This window comes from Manacus candei, unplaced genomic scaffold (genome assembly GCF_025592945.1).
Source record: "Manacus candei isolate 608988 ecotype Guabito, Panama unplaced genomic scaffold, ASM2559294v1 h1tg000002l, whole genome shotgun sequence".
Taxonomy (NCBI): Eukaryota; Metazoa; Chordata; class Aves; order Passeriformes; family Pipridae; genus Manacus; species Manacus candei.
The window spans coordinates 14074869-14102366 of NW_026138050.1; the positions used below are offsets into that span (position 1 = coordinate 14074869).

The 27498-nt window shown below is 60.9% G+C and overlaps 4 protein-coding genes across 6 annotated transcripts in view; 2 read left to right on the plus strand and 2 right to left on the minus strand.

The window, feature by feature from the left end:
• The window catches only part of AXIN1 (axin 1), a 71694-nt gene extending 58748 nt beyond the window's left edge, over window positions 1-12946 (plus strand). For both annotated transcript variants that reach the window (XM_051780403.1, XM_051780413.1), the window contains exons 6-10: window positions 1128-1681; window positions 3927-4103; window positions 4760-5005; window positions 10224-10391; window positions 11150-12946. In XM_051780403.1, coding sequence (XP_051636363.1) covers window positions 1128-1681; window positions 3927-4103; window positions 4760-5005; window positions 10224-10391; window positions 11150-11276 — 1272 coding nt within the window. In that variant the 3' untranslated portion in view covers window positions 11277-12946. The remainder of the gene's footprint in view (window positions 1-1127; window positions 1682-3926; window positions 4104-4759; window positions 5006-10223; window positions 10392-11149) is intronic.
• A 565-nt stretch (window positions 12947-13511) lies between these two features.
• Window positions 13512-17086, minus strand: PDIA2 (protein disulfide isomerase family A member 2). Its single transcript, XM_051781060.1, has 11 exons — window positions 16630-17086; window positions 16003-16209; window positions 15581-15714; window positions 15366-15503; window positions 15176-15292; window positions 14974-15099; window positions 14702-14896; window positions 14227-14347; window positions 13918-14099; window positions 13737-13823; window positions 13512-13592 (listed from the first exon to the last, which is right to left on the minus strand). The coding sequence occupies exons 1-11, from the start codon at window positions 16862-16864 to the stop codon at window positions 13512-13514; spliced, it is 1623 nt and encodes a 540-aa protein (XP_051637020.1). The 5' UTR covers window positions 16865-17086.
• Window positions 17087-17123: 37 nt separating this feature from the next.
• On the minus strand, window positions 17124-21389 carry ARHGDIG (Rho GDP dissociation inhibitor gamma). Its single transcript, XM_051781726.1, has 6 exons — window positions 21085-21389; window positions 19849-20034; window positions 18772-18855; window positions 18607-18683; window positions 17750-17813; window positions 17124-17656 (listed from the first exon to the last, which is right to left on the minus strand). The coding sequence occupies exons 1-6, from the start codon at window positions 21155-21157 to the stop codon at window positions 17457-17459; spliced, it is 684 nt and encodes a 227-aa protein (XP_051637686.1). The 5' UTR covers window positions 21158-21389; the 3' UTR covers window positions 17124-17456.
• An 803-nt stretch (window positions 21390-22192) lies between these two features.
• RGS11 (regulator of G protein signaling 11) lies at window positions 22193-27268 on the plus strand. 2 transcript variants are annotated; one of them, XM_051781135.1, is made up of 17 exons: window positions 22193-22275; window positions 23092-23188; window positions 23519-23569; window positions 23656-23762; window positions 23866-23917; window positions 23999-24057; window positions 24250-24326; window positions 24448-24529; window positions 24675-24743; window positions 25385-25414; window positions 25497-25558; window positions 25786-25899; window positions 25999-26114; window positions 26488-26575; window positions 26667-26805; window positions 26870-26952; window positions 27024-27268. In XM_051781135.1, exons 1-17 carry the CDS (start codon window positions 22216-22218, stop codon window positions 27148-27150), a joined length of 1413 nt encoding a protein of 470 aa, XP_051637095.1. In that variant the 5' UTR covers window positions 22193-22215; the 3' UTR covers window positions 27151-27268. The 2 variants fall into 2 exon arrangements, with proteins under 2 accessions (XP_051637095.1, XP_051637100.1); XM_051781140.1 differs by having other exon boundaries at window positions 25391-25414.
• The last annotated feature ends 230 nt before the right edge of the window (window positions 27269-27498 follow it).

Genomic DNA, 27498 nt, shown 5'->3' on the forward strand with positions numbered 1-27498 from the left:
TGAAGCTGGTTAGCAAGTGATGGATGATGGCATGTGACAGGCAAAGCTGATGGGAGTCAGTGTTTTCCAGCAGATGCATTTATCTGGCAGGGCAGAGATACCCTGTGCTGCAACTTTACTGTGCCAAAGGAGGAAAAGAGAGCAGGATTAAAGGGCTCACTGGAATCCTGCTTATGTAATTAAAACAAATAGGAATCCTGACTTCCAATAAAGAAACTTCATAAATATCTGAGTTTATGTTGGAGCATAAAGTAGTTCGTCAGCATCAAAACTGTGGCTGTCAGCATGGAGAAGTTTAATTCTTCCTGGCAAGGACTTAAGAGTCGCTAACAGCGTGTCCTAGACCAGCGTGAACTGCAAGAACAAGCAGTTACTTCCAACCCATTTCTTCATCTGCGTGAAGTGTTTCACTCCAGCCTTAGCATGCCCGGGAGAAATCAATGTTTGATTTTCAAAACCGTTCATGCAGCTGTCGACCTTCACTTGCCCCCTCCTGTTGCAGCCCACTCTTGGCTTTGCCTTGTGAAATAGTCATTTGGGTGAGAACTCCCCCCCCCCCCCCCGATCCTGTAGCTCTGGGTTTATCTGATGTGCTTTGAAGCGGTGCCTTACCAAAGGCACGTGGGAAGTCACAAGTGCAGTGCAGTAACTTGTGTTTCCGCTGCTGGTTGTTACAGAACCACCTTCAGGGGACTTGGAGAGGTTTTTAGTAAGGTTCTGCCTGCTCTTGTGCCTGATTGAGTTGTTAGGCTGGTCAGAAAGCTGTGTCTGTATCCCTGGTTGTGATGTGTGGGCTGCCTGTCAGAGCTCACCTCAGTCTCCTTGGGGAGTGCGTGGAGAATGTTGCTAATGATGGTTCAGAAGGCAGGTACAGAGACCTGAGCTGCTCTGCTCAGTGACAGCCAGACTGCAGAGGCTTGGCTTGAGCACTGGAAGTTTTCTGTCAGTCTGGGACAGGTCTCCAGAGGGGTGGTGGATCTCCATCTTGAAGGTTTTCAAGATCTGGCTGGATTAAACCAGGCCTAACCCGAGGGTTGGCAGCAGTCCTGCTCCAAGTAGAAGGTGGGACTAGAGACCCCTTCCACCACGCTGCTGTCATTCCATGATTGTCCCTGTGTTTCTTGCAGGAGGAAGAAGGTGAGGATGCAGATATCTCTTCTGGTCCCTCGGTCATTAGCCACAAGATGCCTTCCGCCCAAGCCTTCCATCACTTTGCTCCTCGCTACGCTGAGATGGGCTGTGCTGGGGTGCAGATGAGAGATGCCCACGAGGAAAACCCCGAAAGCATCCTGGATGAACACGTCCAGCGTGTGATGAAAACACCAGGCTGCCAGTCCCCAGGGCCCGGCCGTCACTCTCCTAAACCACGGTCCCCGGAGAGCGGCCACTTAGGAAAGGTGTCAGGGACACTGGGAACAATTCCTCCGGGGCATGGCAAGCACGCAACAAAATCAGGAATGAAGCAGGATGCAGCTAACTTGTACCACCATAAACATGTCTACCACCACATCCATCACCACAGCATGATGAAACCAAAAGAGCAGATCGAGGCCGAGGCCACGCAGCGAGTGCAGAACAGCTTTGCTTGGAATGTAGATTCACATAACTATGCAACAAAGTCAAGAAACTACAGTGAAAACTTGGGCATGGCCCCTGTCCCCATGGACTCTTTAGGCTACAGGTGAGTCAAGGAACATCCAACGGGATTCCCAAAGCCATGGCTTCTCTAGGGAGGCTGTAGCATGTAGATGAAACAGTGTTTGAACCACATTTTTTTGGGGAAACCTTATGCTGGGACATGGTTTGAGGGCCTTCCACTGCTCATACCCTTCAGAAATGTATATGCCCCGATAACCCTTATGAGACCCGTTTTTATCTCTGTGATCTCGTGCTGAAAGACACCTTCTAACCAGGATTTTTAGTGGCCTGGTTATAAAGTAGGTTTTCTGCTCCTTAAAGCAGTGGAGGTGCTTAGGAATTGTAGGTGCTGGTCTGCTTCTCCATGGACCAGGAACTGCATGTTAGGGCTGTGTCTCGAGGTTTGGGTAAAAGAAACAGGTTTCTTAAGGTGTTTGTGAGAGGCCAAACCCCCCTCATTATTGCAAGGCCTAACCCCTTCCCCAGAAGGGCCCCCTTCTCCTCCCAGCAAAGCACTGAGTGCTGCAGTGCTGCCATGGCAGCCTGTCCCAAGGGGATGTTCTCCAGGCTAGGGCAACCTCTGCCCAGAAAAGCCATTTTGCTGCTTCATGGACTGCTGTCCATCTTCCCTTGGCTGTTTGAATTCCTCCATCCCCTCCATGCTGCAGGGAGAGGGCAGAGCTCCTCTGCTGCAGCAGATTTTGCTGGTCCTGTTACTATATGACTGCAAAGGTGGGAGTGAAGCTCAGGGCTGCCCAGGATGAGGGATGGGGATGGAGCAGCCACAGGGGAAAGTTGTGCTCACCTTGAGTGTGTTTGGCTCCCCAAAGCTGTGGATTTGGGGTGTTATGAAGGCAGGAGGCTGGGTCTGCAGCAGACAGGACCAGCTTTCCAGGCTGGCAGGAGGGAGGCAGAGTGCAGAGGCTCTCCAGGAGGGAGAAGCAGTTAAATCTGCCCTGTTTCAGTGGGGAAAGGGTTGTTGCTTCATCAGAGTTGAACATGGCCATGCTGGACCAAAGCAAAGCCCCATCTAGACAAAAGACTTCCTCCTAGCAGCAACTACAGCATATATTTAATGGCATTGTAATAGGACACACTCAGAGTTGTCCTTCCGCTGGCACAAACTCCCAGTTCCTGGCAGTCCTTAGATTAGGAGCTTCACAGGACCAGGGTTTGCATCCAAGTGGTCTTGTTTGGCAGCCTGCAGTCTCTTGTGATTTCTCTGGCTCCTTGTTGAACCCATCTGGGTTGCTGTCCCCCCAGCCCCTCACGATTGTGTCTGTGGGTTGATGACAACCTGCAGAAAAAGGCTTATTTTTTCTGTTTGCACTGAACCTGCTGCTACAGAGTTTCATTTGGTACCCACTAATCCTTGTGTGGGGAGAAGCAGAGATGATGTCAGCTTGCCCTGCCTTTGTAGATCTGCAGCAACCCCTCTCCAGGCTTTTTCCCAGAAAAATCAGCAAAACTATGTAAGGGCCTGTTTCTCCTCTCTAGTGGTTAGGTTATTTTTCTTATATGTGCTGGAGAGAGGTCCTATGGGTGGGTGGTTAAGACAGTGGGGGTCCCATGAAATTGCAGGCTGTGCACAGGGGAATTCTGCACGGCCTCCTGTGCCTGGGGCTGCTCAGCTGGGCACATGGCCACGCATGTGTGGGCAAGGGGCCATGGGGTTCCTGTAGGAGCCTTTGCTGCAGCCAAAGGTGTAGTCAGAGTGTGGGCTGCTGCCTGGCACCCCTCTGGCTACAGTGTGCAAGCTGGCAGGGCTTGCCCATGGAAGGCAGCCCACCCTGCTGGGATGTGATCTTCCACCACGATGTGAAGCCTCGGTTCAGATCAGGGTGAGGAGCGAATGCTGTGCATGGCAGGTCAGAGTTTGGGGTATCAGTGAAGCTGGGGGGAGATAGGAAGGACCCAGGTTTCAAGCAGTGGTCAGGCATGGAGAGGCAGCCATTGGATTGCAGCTCCAGGATGAACCTCCTGCCCTGAGCAAAGAGCTGGGGGTTTAACCTGCCACAACCCTTCTTGTGGCAGATCTTGCCACAGGGTTGTGACTTGTCTGTCCAGAGGAGAAGCTCCCTTTCCCCACAAGTGACCGGGCAGAGAAGTTGCTGTGCCCAGGTCTAGCCAGTCTTGCTCTTAGGTTAAACTGCAGCATGGTTGGTTTGAGCCTTGGTAGAGCAGGGGGCTGTGGGAGGTGTCTGGAGACAGACATGTCCATCTTCTGCCCCGGCCCACAGTGGTTTGGCTCAGGCAAAGCACTGATGTCTCAAGCTTTGTTCTTGCAGTGGGAAAGCGAGTCTGCTCTCCAAAAGGAATGTTAAGAAGACTGATTCAGGGAAAAGTGATGGTGCCAACTATGAGATGCCAGGATCTCCTGAAGACGTGGAGAGAAACCAGAAGATCCTTCAGTGGATCATAGAAGGAGAGAAGGAGATCAGCAGGCATAAGAAAACAAACCATGGGTAAGGGCTGGCAGAGAGAGGGGTCTTCATGCTGTTGTATTGCATCCCCTGCACAAGGCATGTCAGCCTTGCTCCTGCACATCCTGGGAAGGCAGGAATCCACAACACCAAGGGTTTAGAGCCTTTGGAGTATGAGGATTGCTCAGGGGCTATAAGGACTCTTTTTTTTCTGAAGGATGACAGTAGAAGCCAGGGCAGGTTGCACTGCTGGCAGCTGGGCCTGAGTGCCAGGGCCATGGGCAGTGCCAGGCCACCAGGAAGTCAGGCAGCAAGTTCTGCCCCTGGAGCAGGAGAAGGATCCCCCTTCCCTGGGGATGCTGACCAGTGTATGGTAGCACAGGGCATCTTCTGGGGGAATGTCACAAACTGTGGAACTGCCTTTTGCTGGGTTTATTTTTATGTACTGTGGATTGATGAGAGCCCTTAAACACAACTGTGAGGTTTGTGTCAGAGTTGAGCTGCTCACCCTGATGTCTCAGGACTTTCTGTCCTCAAATCTTCTCTAGACTTTGATGTTGCTCCCCTCTCCCTCGGAAGCCGTGCTGTGAGGAGCTTCCCCAGTTGTGTCTGTGTCCAGCAGCAGGTCCATCTGGGAATGGCTGTGTGCCTGTTCAGAGTGTCCTGGTGGTCCATGTAAAACCTTTATGTTTGTGCAGCTCTTCAGGTGCTAAGAAGCAGCTGTCCCACGACATGGTCCGGCCCCTCTCCATCGAGCGACCCGTCGCGGTGCATCCGTGGGTCAGTGCCCAGCTCCGGAACGTCGTCCAGCCTTCTCACCCCTTCATCCAAGATCCTACCATGCCGCCCAACCCGGCCCCCAACCCTCTCACCCAGCTGGAAGAAGCTCGCAGGAGGTTGGAGGAAGAGGAAAAAAGGGCTGGAAAACTCCCCCTTAAACAAAGGTACGACAAGAGGATCTGATTGTGCATGGGAGGGACAGGACAGACTGCCCTGAAGGTGGGCAGCTGAGGCATGTCCTTCTCTTCTGCTCTAGTCTTCAGCTCCAGCTGGGTGGAGGCACATGCAGAGAGGTCAGAGAAACCTGCCTCAGTCCCTCTGATGTAGTGGTGCACATGGCAAAACCCACCCTGAGGGCCTGGGCTTGTGGATTGTGGAGGGAGAGGCTGGAAATGCTCCTGGCAGGGTGGGAAGGGGCTGGGCAGGGGGAGCGTGTCTGGAATGGGCCTGGCATGGCAGAGCTCTCTCCCCTGGTACTCAGTGGCTCTCTGCTTGTTCACGCCCCCACCATGACTTCAGAGGCTGGTGCAGGAGCAGGATTCATCAGGATGCAGCAGAATTAAGTGCAGAAGACAAATATGTGTTTGCTCTTTATCTACATCTCGCACAAGCTTCCAGCAGTGGCTGCTCGTGGCTCTGGAGGAGAGCACTGTGCTGTAGCCCTGCTGCAGCAGCCCTGCCTCCTGCCTGGCCATATCCAAGTCACTGCATCTTTCTGTGACTCAGCTTATTGCCTGTTGCAGAGCTCATTCTCCTGCTCTGTGTTATCTGTCAGGGAGCATTATTTAAGAGGCACATGGAGCTCTCCAATGAAAAGCGTTCTGGAAGTGCTGGATAATTACTGTTAACAGCTAACAGCACTTTGTCCATTAAAAACCTTTCACAGCTTTACAGCTGTCCTCTGAAAACTCGAATCTTTGCGGTCTGACTCTTAGAAACACAAATGGAATTTAAAAAAGAAGCTCTTAATTGCCAGGCTCCAGTGTTTTGCTTGCAGTGACCACATGGCAGACTTCTGTGTATTCATGTCAGAGCACTGATTGAAAGCCAGGTAATTAGAGGGCTCTCCCAAGCCAGGTTAAGCCAAGTTTATGTGATCTACCTTTCAACTGGTGTAATTGGATAGGGTTTATTAGTAGAGTCATTTATAGTCGTACTAAATTCATGCACCTTCCCCAGAAATGTCTCTACGCCATCCTGAGCTATATGTGTATGCAATTAATACTCTGACAATAATTTGGTGTGTATTTTAAGAGTGGCTTTCACAGGAACCCCGTGGCATGTGGGAAATGCCGTGCAGGCCAGCGGGAGGATGGTCTGAACAGTCCCAGTGCTGGACTGCTCTGCTTGCACTGCCTCCCCATGAGCCTGGCTCTTGTCCCAGTGATGCAGGGATCTCCCAGCCCTGCCCTGTGTGTGGAAAACCAGGGAGACATGGTTGGGAACCATGTGGGCTCCACCAGTGGGGAACTGCTCATGAATAGCAAATGTGTCTGTGCCCAGTAGCAAGAATGGATGCAGTGGTCCCCAGGGAGCCAAAGATTTCTGCATGTTGAAATCTCTCTGCTGGATTTTGGCAGGATTGGGTGCTCCAGCTGAAGCACACCTGAGCTGGCAGCTTTTTAGAGAGCTCCTGCTCTGGTTAGCACAGGAGCCTGCCTGGAAATAGATCCCATGGCTATTGGGAACAAAGGAGAAAATGAGAGGGGAATTCACATAAAAACACCATTTATTTCAGTCAGGAGCTCTGAAGAGCTCTGGGAAATTGGAGCCAGTGTCCCAGGTTTGTCAGCAGCCTTGGGGAAGCACGGAAAGGTGGAGGTGAGCCCAGAGGTGTCCTTGAGGCACTGCTTGATCTGGCTGTGGGAGGAGAGCGTGCTGTGCCAGCTTTGTATGGCCAGGCTGACCTTGCCAGCACAGTTATCCGGCCCTCCAGAGCCTCCCCTCCACACAGCCCTTCAGGAGCAGTGGGATTCCCCAGCCAACTGCCCACTGCCCTGGCTGAGGGTGCTGACAGCCCCACTCCCACTCCAGCACTGCCCTGCTGGAAATTAAGGAGGCACCTGCAGTTTCTGTGCTGGGAATTGTAAATATTCTTCCAGAAATACTCATACTGCAGAAAGAACCTCTCTCTCCCTGCTCCACAGCATTTGGAATGACCTCATCTCCAAGATAACTACCTGACTGCTGCTGGCAAGCATTGCAGGATTAACTGTCTGGTACTGAGTGACCTGCAGATCCAGCAGCACAGCAGTGCCCAGCAGTGGTGTCCCAGTCACCACCAGGTTTCTTCCCTGTACAGACAGGTTTTGAGCCATTTTCTGTAGCTCAGTCTCACAGTTCACAGCTGAATTGAAGTAATTAATACCAGCTCTTCAGAGAAAGGATTTTTTCAAGCAGGGAGAACATTAGCATGATCTGTCTGGAGTGAATTGGGTTGGGCCAAGCTTAGAAGAGGAGCAGATCTGATGACTATGACACTCCCCAAGGTAACATCTGCTGGGTGCATTTGGGGCTTCTCAAAGCTCTCCAGCCCCAGGGCTGAGTTGGAGCAAGATGGGCACCTCACTTCTGCGTCACAGTGAGGTTGGATTGGTGCTGTAAGCCAGACTTAGATTCCCTGTCAGAGCACCAGTGAGTTACACAACTCAGGAGTCAGGACTGGAATGCAGTTGCAGTGAGTTGGATGAATGCTGTCGTTTCCATACCAGATAATGTTTTGTGCTTGTGACAAACGCAGCAACAGGAGGTGATTCCAGGAGGGGCAGGGCAGTGGTACCTGTTTCTGGTCACACTGCCACCCAGGAGATGGGTGCAGGTGGAAGATTTAATGAAGCAGGGCTTGGAGATGGTCTGGTGGCCTTTATGTGCAAGCCGAGGTCTCAGGAGATGTCTTGGCAATGACGAAAGTGGAGACGGTTGTGTTGCCTCATTCTCCTGAGAGGAGCTCTTGGAAAATTACATTTTCAGTGATTCCATATTCATCAGCTCTGCTTTAGCCTGCTAGAGGTCTGTGGCTGCAGTTTGGGATGTGTGTCAACTCTGCTGATAGAATTAAAGCAACAAGAAAAGCTTCTCTAGGCACACTGGTTATAAAAGGAAGACCAGGGAAAATGTGGACCTTCTCTGGAAGGAAATGGGAGAGCTGGTTACATGGGGCATGCAGAAGGTATTTTTTTGGCTTGGTCTTTCTTGCCTTGGTCTTCACTGGCGAGTGCTCCAGGCACAGCACCCGAGTCACAGCAGGCAAAGGCAGGGACTGGGAGAACAAAGAACCACCTCAGTAGGAGATCAGTTTTGAGACCATGTAAGGAACCTGAAGGTGGGACCTGATGAGATCCACCACAGATCTGAGGGCACTGGGGGATGAAGTGTCTTAGCCACTATCCATTGTATTAGAGAAGTCACAGCATAAGTTTCCACTGACTGGAAAAGGTTCCTATTTTTAAAACGGGGAAAAAGGAAGGCTTGGCAGCCTAAAGGCAAGTCTGTCTCTTCTCTGTGCCTGGCAAGATCATGGAGCAGCCCACTTCTGGGCATCATTTCAGGCATTATTTTGGGGCACATCTCTGCTCTGGAAAGAGCTGGAGCCAGGCTGAGCACGTTCAGAAATGGCCTTTCGGGTGTGAAGTGCATGGCAGGAGGAAGGAGGCTCCCAGTCACTGGCACGGTCCCCTCTTGCTTCTGCCACGGCAGAGCTCAGGGATGTCCTGTCCTCTCCACCTCCCAGGCAAGGGAGAACAGCAGCCCTGAGGAGCCAGCTTTGCTGCTTGTGCCAGGCACTTCACTGTGTCCCCAGGTCCCCAGGCACACATCTCTTAGTCATGACTTGTCTCTAGCAGGATTAAGAGAAGCTTAGGGACTTTGAGGTTTTCCAAACCCCTTCAATTAACTTCTGGCTCACAGGGTTCACAGAATTTGCCTGAATTTATGACCCATTTTCCCTTTAAATGCTTTGTATTTTTTTTTCCAAGGATGACTCAATTCCTTAATGTTTTTCTAGCTAAAGGGCATCCTGTGCTTTGATACAGGGATGGGAGAGGCTCCGAGAGCTCTGCTGGCACCAGGAGCAGACCCTTTCCTCTCAGGATGCTGCATCTTCTCCAAAGGTCTCGCAGGCAGAGCAGGCACCCGGAAGGTTGTTCAGTTGAACTTTAGACCTCTCATGCCTGTAGGAGGAGTTGAAAAAGCTCTGTCTGGTGTTGGTTTGCAGTGCCAGTGTTTATGTGGGCACGCCATGAAAAGGTGCTCTGCCCGCCAGCCAGTGTTTAAAGGTTAAGGTCAGAGTCATTTCCAAAACTGCGATTACCTCATGCGCTTGGCAGATTCTGTTTCTTTACAGCAACTTTCCAGTCATGTAAATACAAAATCATCTTTTTTTATCCAGCGTGCTTTTAAAATAATTTTTTTTTTTTTTTTTTAAAAGCTGCCAAATGTGCTTTATGTGCCTTTGAAAGGGAAGGCTGCCTCTGGCTCAGACCACGCATGCCAAGGTACCAATTTGTGTAGGCTGCTCCAATGTTTGTGCAGCGTCCTCGGCACCCCAGATGAAAGGCTCTGCAGAAGGGCAAAGTACCCTGAGTTTTGTTATTGCCGCCTTTGTCTGTCTCTGAAAATGGGGTGAGGGCTGGGCTGATGTTTTTGGTCCAGTGATGGCGCCTCGTAGCTGAACCCCGATGTGTGGGCTGGGAACAGAGACCAGACCAGCATTCTCAGAGCGGGAAAAACACGGGAGGTATAAAGTCGCTGAGGTTTTGGGGATGGCAGCTGCCTTGGCACCCTGCTGGGAGCTCCATCCCCTCTGACCTCGTCTGCACTGGGAGAGGTGTCCGGGGGAGCCGTGGGGCAGCCCTGTCTGCAGATGTAGCTCCGTGGAAAGCCATGCTGAGCTGTTTTGGCCATGGTGGCAATAATCCCAAGCACTCTGAGCAGTGTCTACGTGATCATGCCCTACAAGATGACGCTCCAACCCTGCATGGGTGCACACCAGGAGCGTGGTGAGATGGTGATGATGGGTGACCTGGGCCTGCTGCCACGGGCCTGGAGTGCTCTGCCTGGCCCAGAGCTTACCAGTGACTCCCCAAACCGTGCTATGAGCAGGGCCATGCCCTCTCAAAGCCTGAGGACAGGTTTCTTCAGGATTGAGCTAGAACCGTGTCCTGGGCACCATCCAGCCTTCCCAAGTGCTGTTTGCTCCTTCACCAGCCTCAGTGTTCAGCTGGATGCCGGGAGAGGCTGGTGGTGGGAGCAAGGCATGCTCGGGGACTGCCCTGCACTTCCTGCAGCCCATCTGGCAGGACCTGACCCACACCTCTCCCAACACGACGGTGCTGAGCACTGTGGGCTGATACTCAGCAGGTCCCTTGTGTCTTGGCTCGGCAGGTTGAAGCCCCAGAAGAGGCCGGGCAGCGGCGCGTCCCAGCCGTGCGAGAACATCGTGGTCGCTTATTACTTCTGTGGAGAGCCCATCCCCTACCGCACCCTGGTCAAGGGGCGTGTGGTCACCCTGGGACAGTTCAAGGAGCTGCTGACCAAGAAAGGGAACTACAGGTAAGGGCTGCTCCCCACCCGTGGCCTGGTGCCAGCAACTGCCAGCGATCCCCGGCAGATCCCACTGTGGTGTTGCCCCCACCGCGGTGAAGGAGCTTGGTGGAGGTCGGTCAGGAGGGCTCCCTCTCGGAATGCTGTGGTGGGGATGTGGCTGCTGAAGAGGCAGGTTACAGGGATGAGGGAGGTCGGGTTTTATAGCAGAAATGTCCTGCATCATGGTTTGCAGCTCCAGCGGAAGCTGCTGAGCTGCCCTGCGGTGTCCTGGGCTGGGAAGCAGCAGCATCAGCCAATGCTCAGTGATGCTGTGGGGACCCTCTGACTTCAGAGCTGTTTTGGCTCCTCCCAGAGTTTATTTTGGTGAGGACAGGGAGATTGGGTCCTGCCAGAGTCCCAAAGCAGCCAAGTGAGAGGCATGTAGCTCTCCAAGTTGTCCCTTCCAAGTAGGAGTGGCCGTGGGAAAACCTGCCTAGAAATGCTCCACCAACACAGGTGCCTCGGCCACTATTTTTAGGAGAGGTGTGAACGGACTTGGATTCAGGGCTGGAGCTCCTGACTGTGCTAGCATGGATCCTGACCACTGTGTGTGCTCACTGGGTGAGGGCAGGGGCGTTTGCCTCCAGGTCTGGGGGAGCAGCTTCCCATGCACCACGAGCTCAGGGCCATGGAAGGGCTGTACCCAGGTTTGAGGACCGTGATGCCCCAAGACCATTCAGCTGCATTTTTTTTCCCTCTCCCCCACCATGTTCCTCTTTTTGCAGGTATTACTTTAAGAAGGTGAGTGACGAGTTCGACTGTGGTGTGGTCTTCGAGGAGGTGCGGGAGGACGACACCATCCTGCCCATCTTCGAGGAGAAGATCATTGGGAAGGTGGAGAAGATTGACTAAGGCTCCAGGGCAGCTGAGGCACGAGGACAGGACTGTGAAGGACTCTGGGACCGGAGGAGAAGGCCTGGGGCAGACACTGGTGGTGCTGCTGCCACGGGCACCGGGCGAGCCCAGGGTGGAGAGCGGCAGCCCCGCTCTCCAGCACGGACCTGGGCAAGCTCCAGGATGCCAGTGGATGCCGTTTCACCCCATGAACCTGCCAGTGGGAGCCTGGGCTCCCTCTCCATACCGAATATAAGTGTAATGTAGCATTGTACAGTGCATTAGAAAGTGTAATATGACCTTGTTTACTAAAGCTGCATATTTTTGATATATTGTAATAAAAGGAAAATATTTCCAATGTCACAGTGCTCTTATGTAAATGTAAAGCATACAGGTACTGCAGAACTCGCCCAAAGTGTACAGCCACCCGTCAGGCTCCGGCTGCTCCGTGCTTTCCCAGCACCCTGCCCCGTTCTCCCGGCGTGGATGGCTCTGGAGCACCGTGGGGCAGAGCAGCTGTCACCCCACGTGGAAGGGTCCCAAGGGGCTGTGAAGATTTTTGAGCCATTTGGAAGGAGTCAGTCTCTGGCCTCCTTGGCAGGCTCAGCTGCTGGATATGGTTGGATGGGTCTTTTTTTTTTTTCCTCCTGAGCTTCCTTGCGACCGAGTAAATCCCCGAGGGATAAAAGGGTCAGTGCTCCCTGCAGAGCAAGGACCAGCTGGGAGCTGGGGTGGCAGGCTGGGTGCTGGCATCCCATGGCCTGCATGCTCATGTGTGTATCCCCTGTGTGCCCCTGGAGAAGGTGCTGGCACCCATGTGCCTGGTGCAGACACACCCAGACCCCTGGGCCAAGCTCTGGCATTGGGCAGGGAACTCTTTAGGAGAACCATAATAGGGAGGGAACTGTGAGACACTAAAGCTGAGGACAAAACACCTTTTTTTGTGAGTCCTGCATCTTTTGTCAGCTTCTGTGTCTCAGGGGAGGCAGCAGGAGGGCACTGCACCAGGGGGTTATTGATGCCAGTTTGTAGGGCCAGATCACCCATTTGGCAGAAGTGGGTGACCCAGAACCCTGGGAAGCCTCCTGGGCTTACTCAGTTGCAAGGAAGCCTGGGCTGTGCCGGTGCTCCCACCACCCTGCCTGTCCCCAGCCCGGGCCGTGCTGCTCTGACGTGGCCACAGCTGTGCCAGCTCCTTCAGAGACCAGCCCTTGCCCACCCACAGAAACAGGAGTGGCCCCAAAGCCGGGGGGTTTCCACATCAGTGCTCGCCCTGCCCAGCACTGCTCTCAGCCACAGCAGTGTTGGGGCTGCCGGGCACCCCGTGGCACCGCGCCGGGACGCGACTCAGCCTGTTCTTTATGTCACCGAGTGCCTTTAAAACACAGTCCTGGGACTTGCCTAAAATGCTACGTGAGGTCCATCAAAATCTGCAGATGTTTTCAGCCCGGGAACAGCGTTTCAGGGGGGTTTGCTCCCTGTTTTTTGAAGTTCTGATGGTGGTGTGTCTGGTGAGGTTGTTAACGTGCCCGGGATTTCCGTCTCCCCCTTTTTTCTCGGGGGTCCCTGTAAATATGTACAGCGGCCGCGCAGCCCCGGCGACGTTTCCTCTGCATTCTCATGTGCTGACTTGTACAATGATCTTTTCAAAGGTACTTGGATAAAATGAAATAAAACCCCACGTCCCACTGCCTGCTGCTTTCTTCCTTCCCCGCGGAGCTATTCCCGGGCCCCCGGCAGCCTCTGGGATGGACAGAGGATGGCACAGGTCTGGTGAAGGGTCTGGGCACATGGTGGGGCTGGGGCTGCTCTGAGCTTCCTGGAAGGGTGGCTGGGCAGGTCCTGGCCCCAGGGGACCAACATGTTGCCCCTGGAGGAATAGCCCAGGGGAGAGGGGATGCTGGGGGTCCCAGAAGCTGAGCCAGACTTGAGGGGAGCATGTGACAGCGGCTCCTGGGGCTGGTGGGCCGTGAAGGAGAGACCCTGGCTGGTCCCCCATCACCTGAACCCCAGCAGCCCAGCACAAGGGAGAGAGTGCTGGGCTGCCCCCACAGCCCTGTCCTTGGCCAGCGTGTGTCACCGTGGGGCTCCCAGGATGAGTGTTATGGCACAGCTGCCCCAGGGAGGCAGAGGACCCCTGGCAGCAACCCCTGCTGTGCCCCCAAGACACGTGGATGCTCCCCGAGCCACAAACAGACCAGAGCCCACATGGTTTCCAGGTGGTTTATATCACGTGCCTGAGCAGGACAGGGCTCACAGCTCATCCCGGGTTTCATCTGTCCCCAGCACACTTGGATCCTCCTTGCCTGTGCTGTTCCCAGGGGTCTTGGTCACCTGGAAAGGCAACAGTGAGGCATGGATGGACACACAGTCCCTGCCTGCCCCTGTTCCCATCACCATCCCACAGGATCCGTCCCCTTGCCCAGCAGGGGCTGGGGGCTGCCCTGGGGTGGGTGGGGGGTCCCTGACCTCACTCACCACAGGAGGCTCCACGGGCAGCACCCCCCCATTTTCCAGGAACTTGGAGAAAGTTTCCACATCTCGAGTGCTCTTGTACTCAACCATCTGGAGCCATGGGATGGGAGGGTGACGAGGGGTGACCCCATTCCCCATGTGCTGGCAGAGCCGGGGTGACCCCAGGGGTGTTCCCCCCACGTACCTTCCTGCCCGGCCCTGCGGGGAAGTAGTGCAGGGTGGGGAAGCCGTGGATGGTGATGTTGTCCAGCTCGTTGGCCGTGGCATCCATCTCGGCGATGACGATGTCCTCGTGGTCCTTGTAGCGCTCGCCCAGCTCCTCCCAGGCGGGTGCCATGGCCTGGCAGTGGGAGCACCACGGAGCGTCTGCGGGACAGGCACGGTGCCAGGGGATGGACTGGGGGACTGGGGCTCTGCTGCAACCCCCAGGTGAGGGTCCGTGACAGGGCTGGGGGCTGCTGTGGAGGGGCTGAGCCCCGGCCCCGGCACTTACAGAACTTGACAAAGACGTTCTTGGTCTCATCGAACGCCACCTGCTCGAAGGTCTTCCCCACCAGGACTTTGACGGGCCGCGTGTCCCAGTCCTCGGGGGGCTCCGCGCTCAGCAGGTGGGGCTGTGGGGACAGTCGGGGCAGCCACAGCTGGGCTGGGCAGTGCCAGCGCCCCAAGGGGCACAGTGCAGGCAGGGGTGTCCCAGCACACAGCCAGGGGTGCGCTTGTGCTGCCTGTTGGACCACATCTGCCCCTCCGCTGCCACCCCAGCTCTGTGTGTCTCCACATCAGCAGTCTCCTGCCTCCTTTCCCCTACCAACCCCCCAAATCCTCAAGCCTGGCAGCAGAAGGATCAGCAAGCAGGGGGCTGGTGTTCACAGCACATCTGCCATCATCAGGCCTCAGAGTCACCAGCCCCACCACTCACCACAGGGAAGAATCCTCAGGTGCTGGCTGGCACCTGCTGCCTCCCTCACCTTCACCTTGCCATCCAGCACCGCCTGGATGAAGGTGCGGATGGCCGTGTCCGAGAAGGAGTCCTGCTCCATCTGGTACTTGCGGTTGTTCTCCATCTTGACGAGGCGCAGGGTGGGGGCGTCGGCAGGGGTCATGCCGAAGAAGGACAGGACGTCGGCGCCGTACCCATTCACATCCACCACCACGAAGAGCACCTGGGCAGGGATGGGTGACCCTGAGGATGGGGTGCCCCGCAGCCACCCCCCTTGTCCCTGCCATGGGACCACCTCACCTCGCCCCGGAAGGTGCCGGCGGCTGCCTTGAAGCCGTCCTGCAGGGACAGCTGCTCCGATGATGACTTGTTGAGGAAGAGCAGCATGTGATGGGGGATCTTGGCACCGAAGATCTGGTTGGATGTCTGAGGAGGAGGAGGAGGGTGAGGGCAGGGGGCTATGGCACTCACAGGCAGAGATGGGGATGGACACGGGCTGTACCTCACTGTTGAACTCCGTCACCAGCCTCAGGCTGTGGACGCGGAGCAGCCGCGTGAGCTCATCTGTGTCCAGCCCCTTCTCCGGGTCCACGGGGAAGTTTGTCTGTCTCTCATCAAACTGCCGGGGCAGGGGCTGGTGAGGGCTGGGGTGGGGACCAAGATGGCCCCACCACCCTCTGTCACCCCCTCACCTTCTTGAAGAGACAGACAGTGTCGGCTGACAGCCCGTAGGCCTGGAAGAGCTCGGCCGCCTCCGCCACACCAAAGGGCATGTCCACCATCTCAGCAGCCACATCGTAGAACGCCTGGGCTGCCTGGCCCTTCAGGTCCTGCACAGTCCCCACATCAGTGCCACAGCCACGGCCATGGCTGCGGCCCCAGTGCGGCCCCACCCGCCCCAGCCCACCTTGAAGAAGCCAATGACCACCAAGTCCTGGGAGCTGGCGAAGGCGTTGGCGGTGTCGGTGTCGTGCAGCAGCGTGGCACTGGGGCCGGCCCGGCGCTGCATCCAGCGCACAATGCCCCGCGTGTCCATGAGTCCTGCCATGCCGAGCAGAGCCAGTGCTGTCACCCTGACACCCCTCACCAGGCTGCCACCCCTCCCTGTGCCACCAGCCTTGGCCACCTACCACCACCACCAGAGCACTGCCCGGCACCACCCGCCTCACGCACCATCACCACACTGTCACCAGCCCGCTGTCACCATGCTGCAAAGCCCACCAGGACATTGCCACCCATCTCACCATCACCACCCTGCCACCCTCCCCAGCCCCATGGCAGTGTCCCCTTGTTTGGTGCCACGGCCACCGCGCGGTGCCACAGCCCTACCGGTGTAGGGGAGGGGGTGGGTGCGGTTGCCATTGCGGAAGAGCTTGAGCGTGGGGTAGGAGGTGATGTTGAACTCGTTGGCCAGGGCTGTCTGTGCCATGGCATCCACCTTGCCCAGCCGTGCTGGACTGGACTCGTTCCTCAGCTCGGTGGCCGCCTGGGTGTAGGCGGGGGCCAACTGCTGGCAGTGCCCACACCACGGTGCATCTGCAGGCAGGGGATGGCGTTGGCAGTGGGGACAGCTTTGGGGTGTCCCCTGTCCCCAGGGTGGGCTTGTAATGGCTGCATGAGCCCATTGGGCCCCAGCTCATGTTCCTGTTCCAGGTCCCATGTCCCCCACACCCACCATGTGTCCCTGTCCTGTGTGCCATACCCCTGCTACTTGTTCTCCAGCCCATGCCTCTGCCAGTGTCCCTGCTCCATGTCTCTGTCCCCATCCCATGCCCTGTCACGTGTCCTGTGCTTCTGCCCCTCTGGCCACAGCCTTGCCTGCCTGTCCCCCCCTCCACCCCAACGCCCATATGTCTGTTCTGCCCACACTCACAGCCACAGTCAGTATCCCCTGCCCATATTCCCTGCCTGACATCTTCCCCTGCCCACACCCCTGCCCACAGTGGGGACACTCACAGAACTCCACCAGCAGCAGCTGGTGCTCACTCAAGGCACGGGCAAAGTTGTGCTCATGGAGCACCAGGACATTGTCCTCCTCCTTGATCTCATCTGAGAGCACTTCATCCTCTTCCTTCTCCCTTTCCTCCTCTGCCACCACCTCCTCATCCTTCTCCTCGTCTCCCAGTGCCGGGCCCAGCCAGGCCAGCGACAGCACCAGCAGCCAAACCAGCCTGGACCCGCAGCCCCGCATGGTGCCGGTGCAGAAGACGTTGTCCAGGGGGCAGGACGCAGATAAGAGCCCTGGGGCGGGAGGTGCCAGTCCCCTGGGGCTCGTGGCCCTCCGCTACTGGCTGCCCAGCACGGCAGATAAGGCAGCGGGACCAGGTGGCTGTTTTCCAGCCACTCGTCAGCGCAGGGAGACCCAGCCCTGCCAGTGGGATGGGGACAGGGACAGGGGGAGACAGGAAGCAGGGGGACGGGCAGAGGTGACGGGGGCACAGACACACCAGTAAGAGACCAGTCTGTAGGGTTTAATGGCGATGGAAGAGCACAGCCTGCGACCGGGCGGGCACCGGGCACGGCACCACCACGGCGGGGTCACAGCCCCGGCCCCAGCAATGGGGACGCCGTGAGGACCAGGCGGGCGTTGAGATTTAAAAAAAAAGAGCAATTAAAAATAACTTTGGTTGCGAAGACCACGACCACGGGCGCCCACTCGCTAAGGGACCCCCCTCAACCCTTGACGCGACTGGGGCAAGCGCGGCGGTGCCGGCGAGGGGTCCCCCGGGATGGCGGCACCGCGTCCCCGAGCTGGCGGGAAGAACCGGGGTGCGGAGGGGGGGTCAGTCCTCCCAGTCCTTCTTTATGCAGAGCCCCCACTCCCAGGAGAGGTGCTCCGTCTTGTCGTCGTCGGTGACGAGGGAGCGGACGCGGTAGGAGCCCCGTGCCAGCCATCCCCGCGGCGCCTCCTCCGCCGGCGTCACCACCTCGTACTCCTCGGCCCGCGGCGCGTAGCTGCCCACCATGAAGACGTCGCGATCCACTGGGCGAGAAGGGGAGAGGAGGGACGGGTGAGTCGGGCCATGATGGCACCGCCCCCCCCAGCCCGGCCCCGCAGCCCCCCGGCCCCACTCACCGGGCCGGCCCCGGCGGTAGGTGAGGTGCAGGCACCGCAGCCCGCAGACGATCTCCCTGTTCACCTGCGGGCAGAGAGCAGGGGTGCCACGGGTGCTGCCCCAGAACGTGGGGCCCTCACCACTCCTGGGCACCCATCCTGACATTCACCACTTCCAGGATCCAGCTCCTTGTCAGGACTGGGCACTGAGGAGCATCGGGGGGGGCAGGTACCCCCAAGAGGGGCAGGGACTTGGAGGGGGCAGGGATCTCCCCTCAGGAGGGGCAGGGACCTCCAGGGACCCAAATCGGTGGGACTTCTGGGAGGAGCAGGGACTCTGGGCTGGCAGGAACCCTCAAGAGGGGCAAGGACCCACAGGTGGCAGTCACGCTGGGGACAGCAAGGATTCCCAGGGTGGCAGGGACCCAGGAGGGCAGGAACATCAGGGTGGGTAGAGACCCTCAGAGGGGCACAGACTCTGTGGGGAAGGGGTGGGAAGCAGACACCCCAAGGCAGCAGGGACCCCAAATGGCAGGGACCCTGTGGCAGGCAGGGACCCATGAGCAGCAGGAGGGACCCTGTGGGGTAGGAACATGTGGGAGAAGGGACCCATGGGGAGCAGGGACTCCTTGGGGTAGGGAATCCAGGGTAGGAAGGCAGGGGCCCTGGATAACCAGGATCCTTTGGGGCAGGGACATGTGGGAAAAGGGACCCATGGGGATCACGGACCTCATGAAGGACCTCATCAGGCAGGGACCCTGGGGTGTGAGGGCAGGGACCCATGGCACAGGGGACCTCTTGGGGCAGGGACCCTGGGGTGTGAGGGCAGCAGGGCTATGCCCAGCCAGCGGGCACAGGGCACCACACCCCTGGCTCACCTTGAAGGACACCTTCACCCTGTAGTCCACCCCTTCCTTCAGCACAAAGGCCCTGCCCTGCAGCCCCTCCAGGTCTCCTGTGTGGGGAGATGGTCCATGAGCCTGATACCCCTTCCTCCTCCTCCTCCTCCTCCTCCTCCTCTCACAGGTGTCCCCGCAGCTCACCTGTCAGGTCCATGGTGATGGGCCCTGGCGCCTGCTCACACATCAGGGTCAGCCTTGTCACCTGCACGTTGGGCACGCTGGCATCTAGGGACAAACAGCGGGGCCCAGGCCTTACCCACCATGCCCAGCCCACTGAAACCTCCACCCCAGTGAGCTGAGGGGCTGCTCATGCCCCTGTAACAGCAGGAAGGGCTGCAGTGTCCCTGGTGGGGTGTTAGAACCAGGAGAGCTGGGCAGCCAGGCAGGGCACAGGAGAACAGGGTATCTCAGGTCACCCCAACACTGGCATCAGTGCTGTTGGGGTAAAATCATGTTTAAAGGACCCAGACACGGGTATGTCCCTGGGTGCACCATTCCCTGTCTCAGGAAGAGACAGAGGGAAAGGAGGGAAAGGAGGAGGATGCAGCATGTGCAGCAAAGGCATCCCTTGGAGTGGGGACTGGTCTGAGTTATCCCACCAGCCCAACCTGCACCCCACCAGCCTGCACACCCCCCAGCTCACACACACACCATCGTGCACCCCTCACACACCCCACTGGTTTGCACGGACCTCCCCCCCAGCCTGCAGCCCCCCCATGCACCCACGGGTGCCACTGGGGTGGTGGGCCCATGGAGCACCCCCAGACCAGGCCAGCACCAGGCTGGGGGGCTGCCGTGGGTGCCATGGGGAGCAGGGGGCACCGTCTGGGCACCGGCAGCCGTGCTACCCCGGCCCCCCCGCTGCTCTTTCCTCTCCGTCATCGCCATGAATTTCCCGGTTCCCTGTAGCCGTTCCTATGGAAACTGCGGCGGTGATCCCGTAACCAAGGCAACCGGGGTCCCCGGGCACCGGTACCCTGTCGGCAGGGGATGCCGGGGTCTCTGCGCGGGTGGGGGGCACAGGCAGCGCCCACGGGCGATGCCAGCCGGGATGTGTCCTCCCTGCTGGGGATGCCGCGCGGGTGCTGGGCATTCCCGAGCTCCCTGCAGCCACCGAAGCTGCATCACCCAGCCGGGGTGCCGGGCTGTTGGGGTTCCGGGGTGTTGGGGGCCCAGAGTGCCAGGGTGCACATCCCCAGGAGCAGCCCCCAGCCTTACCCACGGCGGCAGGGATGGCACCCAGCAGCGCCTGCTTGTACTTCCGCAGGCTCTCATCCCCTGGGTCCAGCTCCTGGATCTCCCGCAGGCTCTTCTTCTCCGGCGTCTTGTACGCCAGGGCCACGTCGGCATCCTCCTCCTCCTCCTCCAGCGACAGCGTCACCCCCTCCTTGTCAGCCATGATGTCTGCGGGGGACAGGCAGTGGCAGCCCCGGGGACACCCCGGGGGACACCTCCCATGCCCTGACACAAAGGCGCTGGCGGGCAGGGGGGGGCTGAGCTGTGACACGCCATGGATGGATGTGGGCAATCCCCGTGGGGCAGACGAGCTGTTCCCCTGCCCGGAGCAGTGGGGACAGCGCCAGGCTCGGTGTCCCCGGGGCCTGGTGGCACAGCTGAGACCAGAGGTGTTGCCGCCGGCTGCATTTCCGCACGGTCATGGAGCAAAACGAGCTGGTGCCTACGTGGTGTGCTTAGTGCAGGGGGTGCCTGCAGACCCTTGCAGCCCACAGGCCCCTTCGGTGTCACACAGAGAGGTCCTTTTCCCCACCCTACAGCCCCCTCCAACCCTGCTGGGCAGCCACCAGCCCCATCTCCCACCCCAAACCCAAACCACCAGCAGCTGCAGGGCAAAAAGGCATCTCTGGGGGAAACAGTGGTTCCGGTGCTGCCAGGTTGCTGGGGGGCACAAGGGTGGGGGATGTCCCCACAGCCCCTGACTTTCCCTGCCCACTGCATCGCCTCCACTCCTTGTGATTGCAAGCACTGAGCTCCCCAAAGCCTCTAGAATGCCATCCCTGGGGACATGTTGGGGACACAGCATGGGGCAGGGGCCACCGTGCTCAGCCCTGGGGCCACAGGGCTGCAGGTCCCCAGTGCAGCGTCAGTGACCGGGACACAGAGCACTAGCCCTGCTGCACTTCTGGGCCCCCCACCACGGCTGCCCCCGACTGTCGCGGCAGCGTGTGGGGGCTCCCAGCCCAGGGATGAACCCGCCCGGGGGCTGGCCGGCCCCCCACGGGTGGCAGGGCAGAGTGGCATGCGGGGGGTGCCACAGGCAGGAGGACAGCGGGGGGCTCCCCCGTAGGACTCTGGTCCCCCCGGGCCCGGGGTGATGCACCTGGTGCCCGGGGGATGCTCACCTGTTGGGGGGACCCGAAGTGATGTTCTCCCGCCCTCCCCGGGGTAATGCCCCCCGCCGCCCCCGGGCGCTGCCCCCCGGCCGCCGCCGCTCACCTCGGTAGCACAGCGCCAGCCAGAGCAGCTCCAGCAGCTGCCCGCCGGCCTCGCACACGTCCAGGCCGAGCATGGCCGGGCCGGGCCGGGCCCGCCGCCCCCGGGGCCAGGCGGGGCGGCCGCTGGCGGGGCCCGGGGCGCGGCTGTGCCGGTGCCGGCGGCTCCTCCCGCCCGCTGCCGCCGCGCTCGGCGGTGCCGCTGCTCCCCCGCGCTCCCCGCTGCGCTCCCCGGCGCTGCCCGGCGCGGCCGGCGGGGCGGCGGCGGCGGCTCCCGCAGACGCGGCGGCTCCGCTGCCCGCCCCCGCCCGCCCCCGCCCCTCGGCGGCTCCAGCCCCGCCGCTCGTGGGCGGCGAGACTGCAGTGAGCTCATCGCCGGGCGCGCCCACCCCGCGCTGCCCGCACCCCGCGAGCATCCCGCCTGCTCCCTCGGTGCACTGCCCGCGCCCCGCCGCAACCCGGGAGCATCCTGTTTGTACCCCCAGTGCACCGCCTGCACCCCGCGAGCATCCTGCCTGTGCCCTCGGTGCGCTGCCCGCACCCCGCCATCATCCTGTTTGTACCCTCAGTGCACTGCCCGCGCCCTCCCGCAACCCGCGACCATCCTGCCTGTACCCTCAGCGCCCTGCCCGCACCCTGCCCGCACTGCCCGCATCCTGCGAGCACCATGTCCACAGCGTTCACCACCTGCCCGCCCTGCCCGCAGCCCCGCACGCCGCCAGCACATTGTCCGCGCTGCCCGCACTCCGCGAGCATCCTGCCCGCGCTCTCGGTGCACTGCCCGCGTCCTGCCCGCACCGCCATCCCAACAGCCGCAGGGATGTGTTTCCCATCTCGCCAGCGCCGGGTCAGCCGGGGCACCCCCGGGGCACCGGCACAGACCGGGCCGGCAGAGCCGCGGCGCGGGAGGTGCGCGGGGGTCAGGCCCCGCGGGTCGGGTTCCACGGGCAGGGCGGGGACCGGTCCCAGGCGTCGGGGACGGGGCTCCGGGTGCGCCCCGGACGGGGGTGCCCGTCGGGGTGCCCGGGGCAGGCGGCGGCAGCCGCGGGGGGGCAGCGGGGCGGGACCGGGCGGGGCCGGGCGGGACCGGGGCGGGCTCGGGCGGAGCGGTGAGGGCGCGGGGCGCGCACCCGCGATGACCATCGGCGGCCCCCGCGGCCGGCACCCCCGCCTCCAGATGCCCTGTCTGCGCAAGGTGAGCGACACCGGCACCGGTACCGGTACCGGCACCCGCCCCGAGGGGAGCGGGCACCGCGCCCGGGCAGGGCACCGGCACGGCGAGAACCGGGCACTGGCATCGCGGGGAGCGGGTACCGCGGGCACAGGGTGCTGGGACTGTGGGGACCGGGCACTGGCTCCGTGGGGAGCGAGTACCGTGGGCACCGGGCGCTGGGACTGTGGGGATCGGGCACTGAGATCGTGCGGAGCGGGTACCGGGCACAGGCACCGTGCGAACGGGGCCCCGGGGGGACCTGACACTGACAGTGCGCTGGGCAACGCGTGCATCGGGGGCCGGGGCACAGCACCACCCAGTGCATCGCGGGACAGCGGGCGCAACCCCGGCACCGCCACCGGCACGGGACACCGGGCACCGCCCCGCGCAGGGGCACCCACGGGAAGAGCCCCGGTGCTGCGTGTCCTGCTCCCCTCCGCAGGACCGGGGTGCTGCCACAGCCTCGGCAGAGCTCACTCCCCAAAACCGAGGGTCCCCTGGCCAGGGATGCTCGGATTGGTGCCTGCACCTCCGGCATCGCACACTCGCCTGGGTGCTGGGTGCCTTGGTGTGGCTGTGGCGTGCCAGCCTGTCCCCAAGCTGGGCACAGGTGCCCCGGGGAATTGCGGGGTGCCAGGCTGACCCCAGGCTGAGCACAGGGTGCCCCTGTCCGGTTGCGGGGAGCCAGGCTGTGTCCAGGTCACAGGGTGCCCTGGGTCACAGTGTGGGGGAGCCAGGCTGTGCCCAGGCCCGGTGCCCCCGTCGGGGGGCTGAGCACGGCGGGTGCTTTCCCGGCAGATGGAGAGGATGATCGTCAGCATGCAGGACCCCGACATGGGCATCAAGATGAGGAACCAGCGCTTGCTCATCACCGTCATCCCCCACGCCATGACAGGTGGGTCCCCCCATGGGGTGCTCCGCGAGGCGCGTGGGGTGGGGGAGGCGTGTGGGTACTCCCCGGGTGTCCCCAGCACTGCACCCAGCACCCGCCCCCCGGCACCCCGCCCCGCTCCCCGCCCCGCACCCGCGGGAGCTCGGCGCTGCAGCTGGGATCAATTATGCATCGGCTGCGCGGGGCGGGCGCTCGCACGTCCTTGGCAGGGCCCCCGTCACCCCGCGTGACCCCTGGCACTGCCATGGTGTGCCAAGCGCCCCAGCCGGGAACCTCCCCATGCCCAGCTTGGGGGACCCCACTGCACCCCACTAACGCTGCCTCGGTCCCCAGGGAACGACATCGTGGAGTGGCTCATCCAGAAGTACGGCATCTCCGAGGAGGGTGAGTGCCCTGGCACGGGCAGCTGGCACTGCGGGGGCAACTGGGGCTGCCGAGCTGCCCTGCAGCCCCCACTCCTGCTCCCCCAGAGGCGCTGCACCTCGGCAACCTCATCGTGAAGCACGGCTACATCTACCCGCTCAGAGACCCCCGCAGCCTGGTGCTGCGGGCAGACGAGTCTCCCTACCGCTTCCAGGTACAGCCCCGCCGGGCACGGGCACTGCCGCGGGTCGGGGCTCCCCCGGCTCGGCTCCGTGGCACCCCACGGCATGTGACTCAGTTTCTCCCTCCCCCCTCAGACCCCCTATTTCTGGACCAGCACCAAGTGGCCGGCCACGGAGCTGGACTATGGTAAGTGCCACCGTGCTGCTGGCACCACGCGGGCTGCAGCCCCTTCCCAGCCCCTCTGAGGTGCCGCCGTTCCTCTTGCAGCCATTTACCTGGCCAAGAAGAACATCCGCAAGCAGGGCGACCTGATCGAGCACGAGAAGGTGAGCGGTGCCCTCCTGTGATGAGCTGGGGGGGGGTCTCAGCTCACCCAGGAGCAGGGGCTCCCCTGTGGTGGGGGCACCGGCACCGCGGGGAGTTGTGAGTGCCCTTGGGCCAACGGGACGCGGAGCCGGGCAAGGGGACAGGTGCCACACCGTGCCCACCCGGGTGACACCGCCGCTGCCGCTCCCCAGGACAACTACAACCTCCTGCACAAGCGGATCAACCACACGTGGGACTTCGTGGTGATGCAGGCGCGGGAGCAGCTGCGGTGAGTGCGGGCACGGCCGGCCCCGCCGCGCCCCGGGGAGCGGCCGGGACGGAGCCCCCGCGGGTGCGGGGCAGGCGGGGTGCGGGGTGCCAGCGCTCCCCCGCTGCCTCTGCACGGGCAGGGCGGCCAAGCAGCGGCGGAAGGGCGACCGCATCGTCATCGACTGCCAGGAGCAGGCGTTCTGGCTCGTCAACCGGCCCCCGGTGAGCACCGGGGGGGGCGAGGGGTGCCGTGCTGGCGGGTGCAGCCCTGGGAAGCGCCCTGGCACCACACACAGCCCCAGCCTGGGGAGCGGGGCTGGGGGGCGCAGAGGGTCCCCCAGCCTCCATCACGATGCTCTTTTTGCAGCCGGGAGCCCCCAATGTGCTGGAGCAGGGCCCCGAGCGCAGGAACTGCCACACCACCCGTGTCCAGCTGGTGAGTGGAGGGGTCCAGGCACCCCTGGGGCTGCCAGTGGGCAAAGGGCACAGCCATGTGCCTGTGACAGAGTGTTCAGCTGCCCCAGTGGGTGCCCATCCATCCCACCACAGGCTCTGTCCACATTTGGGGAGGGAGGGGGGTGGTGAGCCCCAGCTCTGCTAACATCTGTGTGTCCACCCTGTGCCCTGCCCCTGCTGAGCCGGGGGGTCTGTGTGTTTGTCCATGTACCCACCATCCCCCTCTGCCAGCACTTCTAATCCCTGCAGGGCACTGCCTTGCCAGGAGCCCTAACCCTAACTCTAACCCTCCCTGTGTCGTGACCCCACTAATGCTGCCCCAGTACCCCCAGTCTGTCCTCACTAACCACCCACTTTCTCTTCTCTGCGCCGTGCACCGTGTCCTCTGCCCACGTAAGTGTCACTAACCTAGGGCTGGTGTCACACTGGGGTGGGGGGTCACACCCCATGGGCTGTGCTGGCTGAGCCAGGAGGGCTGAGGGGATGAGACTGGAGGCCACGGGGATGGGCTACAGGGTCCTGGGGTGGGGGACTGGATGCCTGGATTGCCAGGGTGGTGATGGCAGGACACCATGTCCTGGCCCTGCCCTGCCCTCACCCAGCCCTGCCTGTCTCTTGCAGACCAAGAACATGGATTACTACAAGCGGGAGGTGAGTAGGGCAAGGGCTGGGGGTGGCTCCTGGGGTCACGGGCTGCCGGGCACCCCAATATCTCCCCTGCATCTGGTCCCAGATTGAGTACTGCAGGAAGGCCATGGCCAGGACCAGGGTGAAGTCCTCCATCTGCCTCGAGGGGTGAGTGGCAGTGGCTGTCCCGGCCTCAGGCCAGGTCCCTGTTGGGGTGAGAGGGGCACCCACATTGCTGCAGCTGGCAGGCAGCAGCACCACAGCACCGTAACCCTCAGCAGGGAGTGGAGCTGAGGCTCTGCAGAGCCCGGGCATGTCCCCACCACATCCCCGTGGGGTCCCCGCAGTGCCTGGGGTCGGTGGCCCTGGCCACCTCCAGCCACCGCTCCCGGCAGGTACATCAAGTTCAACGAGCAGTACGTGCCCCACGACCCCATCATGTCCGGCTGCCTGCCCAGCAACCCCTGGATCACAGACGACACCACGTACTGGGTCATGAACGCCCCCACGTAAGCACCCCTGCCCCCCGGTACCCCGACCCAAGGATGGGGTGTGGGGTCACACAGGCAGCCATGGGCTGCCAGCCCCAGTGCTGGTGCTGCCTGCAGGGTGACGACCCCCACGAAACTGCGTGTGGAGCGCTGGGGCTTTAACTTCAGCGAGCTCATCATGGATCCCCTGGGCCGGGCACAGCTCCTTGAATTCCTCAAGAAGGAGTTCAGTGGTGAGCGGCCCCAGCCCCACACCCTCAAACCCACTGCTCTGTCCTGGCACCCCCAGACCCATTACTCCATCCCAGCACCTCAAAGCCACCATGGTGTCCCAGTAGTCCTTAACCCACTGACCAATCCCAACACCACCAAACCAACCCATGGCCTTGTCCTGGCATCACACAACCCACCTCCCCATGCTGGCATTCCAAATCTACCACCCCATCCCAGTGCCTCCTGACTAACCTGCCCCAGCTCCCCTGGACCCACTGCCCCACACCATCCCAGCTGGCTCCATCCCAGGGGGGCTGCAGGGCCACATGCCCAGCCACAATGGCCTTGGGGGGTTGCCCATGGGGGTGCCCAGTGCCACATGCCCCTCCCCAGCCGAGAACCTGAGCTTCTGGGAGGCGTGTGAGGAGCTGCGCTACGGGGAGCAGTCCCGCATCGCCGAGATCGTGGACTCCATCTACCAGTGAGTGCCAGCGGGGCCAGGGTTTGGGGGGCAAGGTTTGGGGGAGGGTCCCACTGCGGGGCCGGGCTCAGCGCTGTTTGTGATTCCCCAGACAATTCCTGGCTCCCGGGGCCACGCGCTGGGTGAACATCGACAGCAAGACGATGGAGCGGACGCTGGAGGGCATCAAGACGCCCCATCGATACGTGATGGACGACGCCCAGATGCACATTTACATGCTGATGAAGAAGGTGGGTGAGGGCAGGGCTTGGGTGGGCAGGGCTGGGCAGGATCCTGACGCCTCTGCTCGCCCAGGACTCCTACCCGCGGTTCCTCAAGTCGGACCTCTACAAAAACCTCTTGGCCGAGGCCATCATCCCCCCGGAGACCAAGAAGCGGTGAGGGCCGGGACCGTCCCCCTTGGGGCGCTGGGTGATCCCTCCTGGTTCTGACCCCGCTCTGCCCGCAGGGTCTTCCCCTTCATGCGCAAACAGCGGCACTCCAGCCCCAGCCCGGCCCTGCTCCTGCCCGCGGGCGATGCCGAGGAGAGGGGCAGGAGCCCCTCGACTGTCCCTGTCCCCGAGGAGGAGAGCTGAGGCTGCAGCCCCCCGCCAACATGAGAGCCCCCTGACCCAGCACACCCCAGCCCCGCCGCAGGACCCTGCCGGCAGTAGCACTGAAGGAGAGAAGCCATATCCTGCCCAGCAACCCCCCGGGGCCAGGCTGGCCCCGCTGCAGCCCCCGCTCACATCCCCACACCCTCCCCTCCCTCGGGGAACCCGCACCCAGCCGGCCTGGTGCGGGGTCACCCCCTCCTCCCACCCCGGGCACAGGACAATAAAGCCTCCATGGGGGAACACTGAGGCTCCCCTGGTTTTTGGGGAAGGGGGACAAGGGAGGCCATAGCAGGGTCTGAGGTGCACAAGGTGCTGGCCACCTCTCCA

What these genes read in the sequence shown, in the direction of transcription:
- RGS11 (XM_051781135.1), top strand. Translation starts at nt 22,216, where the DNA reads ATGACCATCGGCGGCCCCCGCGGCCGGCACCCCCGCCTCCAGATGCCC. An exon ending in AGTCTCCCTACCGCTTCCAG is followed by an intron (nt 23,763 to 23,865) that starts GTACAGCCCCGC and finishes CTCCCCCCTCAG; the next exon opens with ACCCCCTATTTCTGGACCAG. An exon ending in TGGATTACTACAAGCGGGAG is followed by an intron (nt 25,415 to 25,496) that starts GTGAGTAGGGCA and finishes ATCTGGTCCCAG; the next exon opens with ATTGAGTACTGCAGGAAGGC.
- ARHGDIG (XM_051781726.1), bottom strand. Translation starts at nt 21,157, where the DNA reads ATGCTCGGCCTGGACGTGTGCGAGGCCGGCGGGCAGCTGCTGGAGCTG. An exon ending in CATCACCATGGACCTGACAG is followed by an intron (nt 18,684 to 18,771) that starts GTGAGCTGCGGG and finishes CTCCCCACACAG; the next exon opens with GAGACCTGGAGGGGCTGCAG. An exon ending in GGGTGAAGGTGTCCTTCAAG is followed by an intron (nt 17,814 to 18,606) that starts GTGAGCCAGGGG and finishes CTCTGCCCGCAG; the next exon opens with GTGAACAGGGAGATCGTCTG.
- PDIA2 (XM_051781060.1), bottom strand. Translation starts at nt 16,864, where the DNA reads ATGCGGGGCTGCGGGTCCAGGCTGGTTTGGCTGCTGGTGCTGTCGCTG. An exon ending in CCGGCACCTTCCGGGGCGAG is followed by an intron (nt 14,897 to 14,973) that starts GTGAGGTGGTCC and finishes ATCCCTGCCCAG; the next exon opens with GTGCTCTTCGTGGTGGTGGA. An exon ending in TGCCCGTGGAGCCTCCTGTG is followed by an intron (nt 13,593 to 13,736) that starts GTGAGTGAGGTC and finishes TTGCCTTTCCAG; the next exon opens with GTGACCAAGACCCCTGGGAA.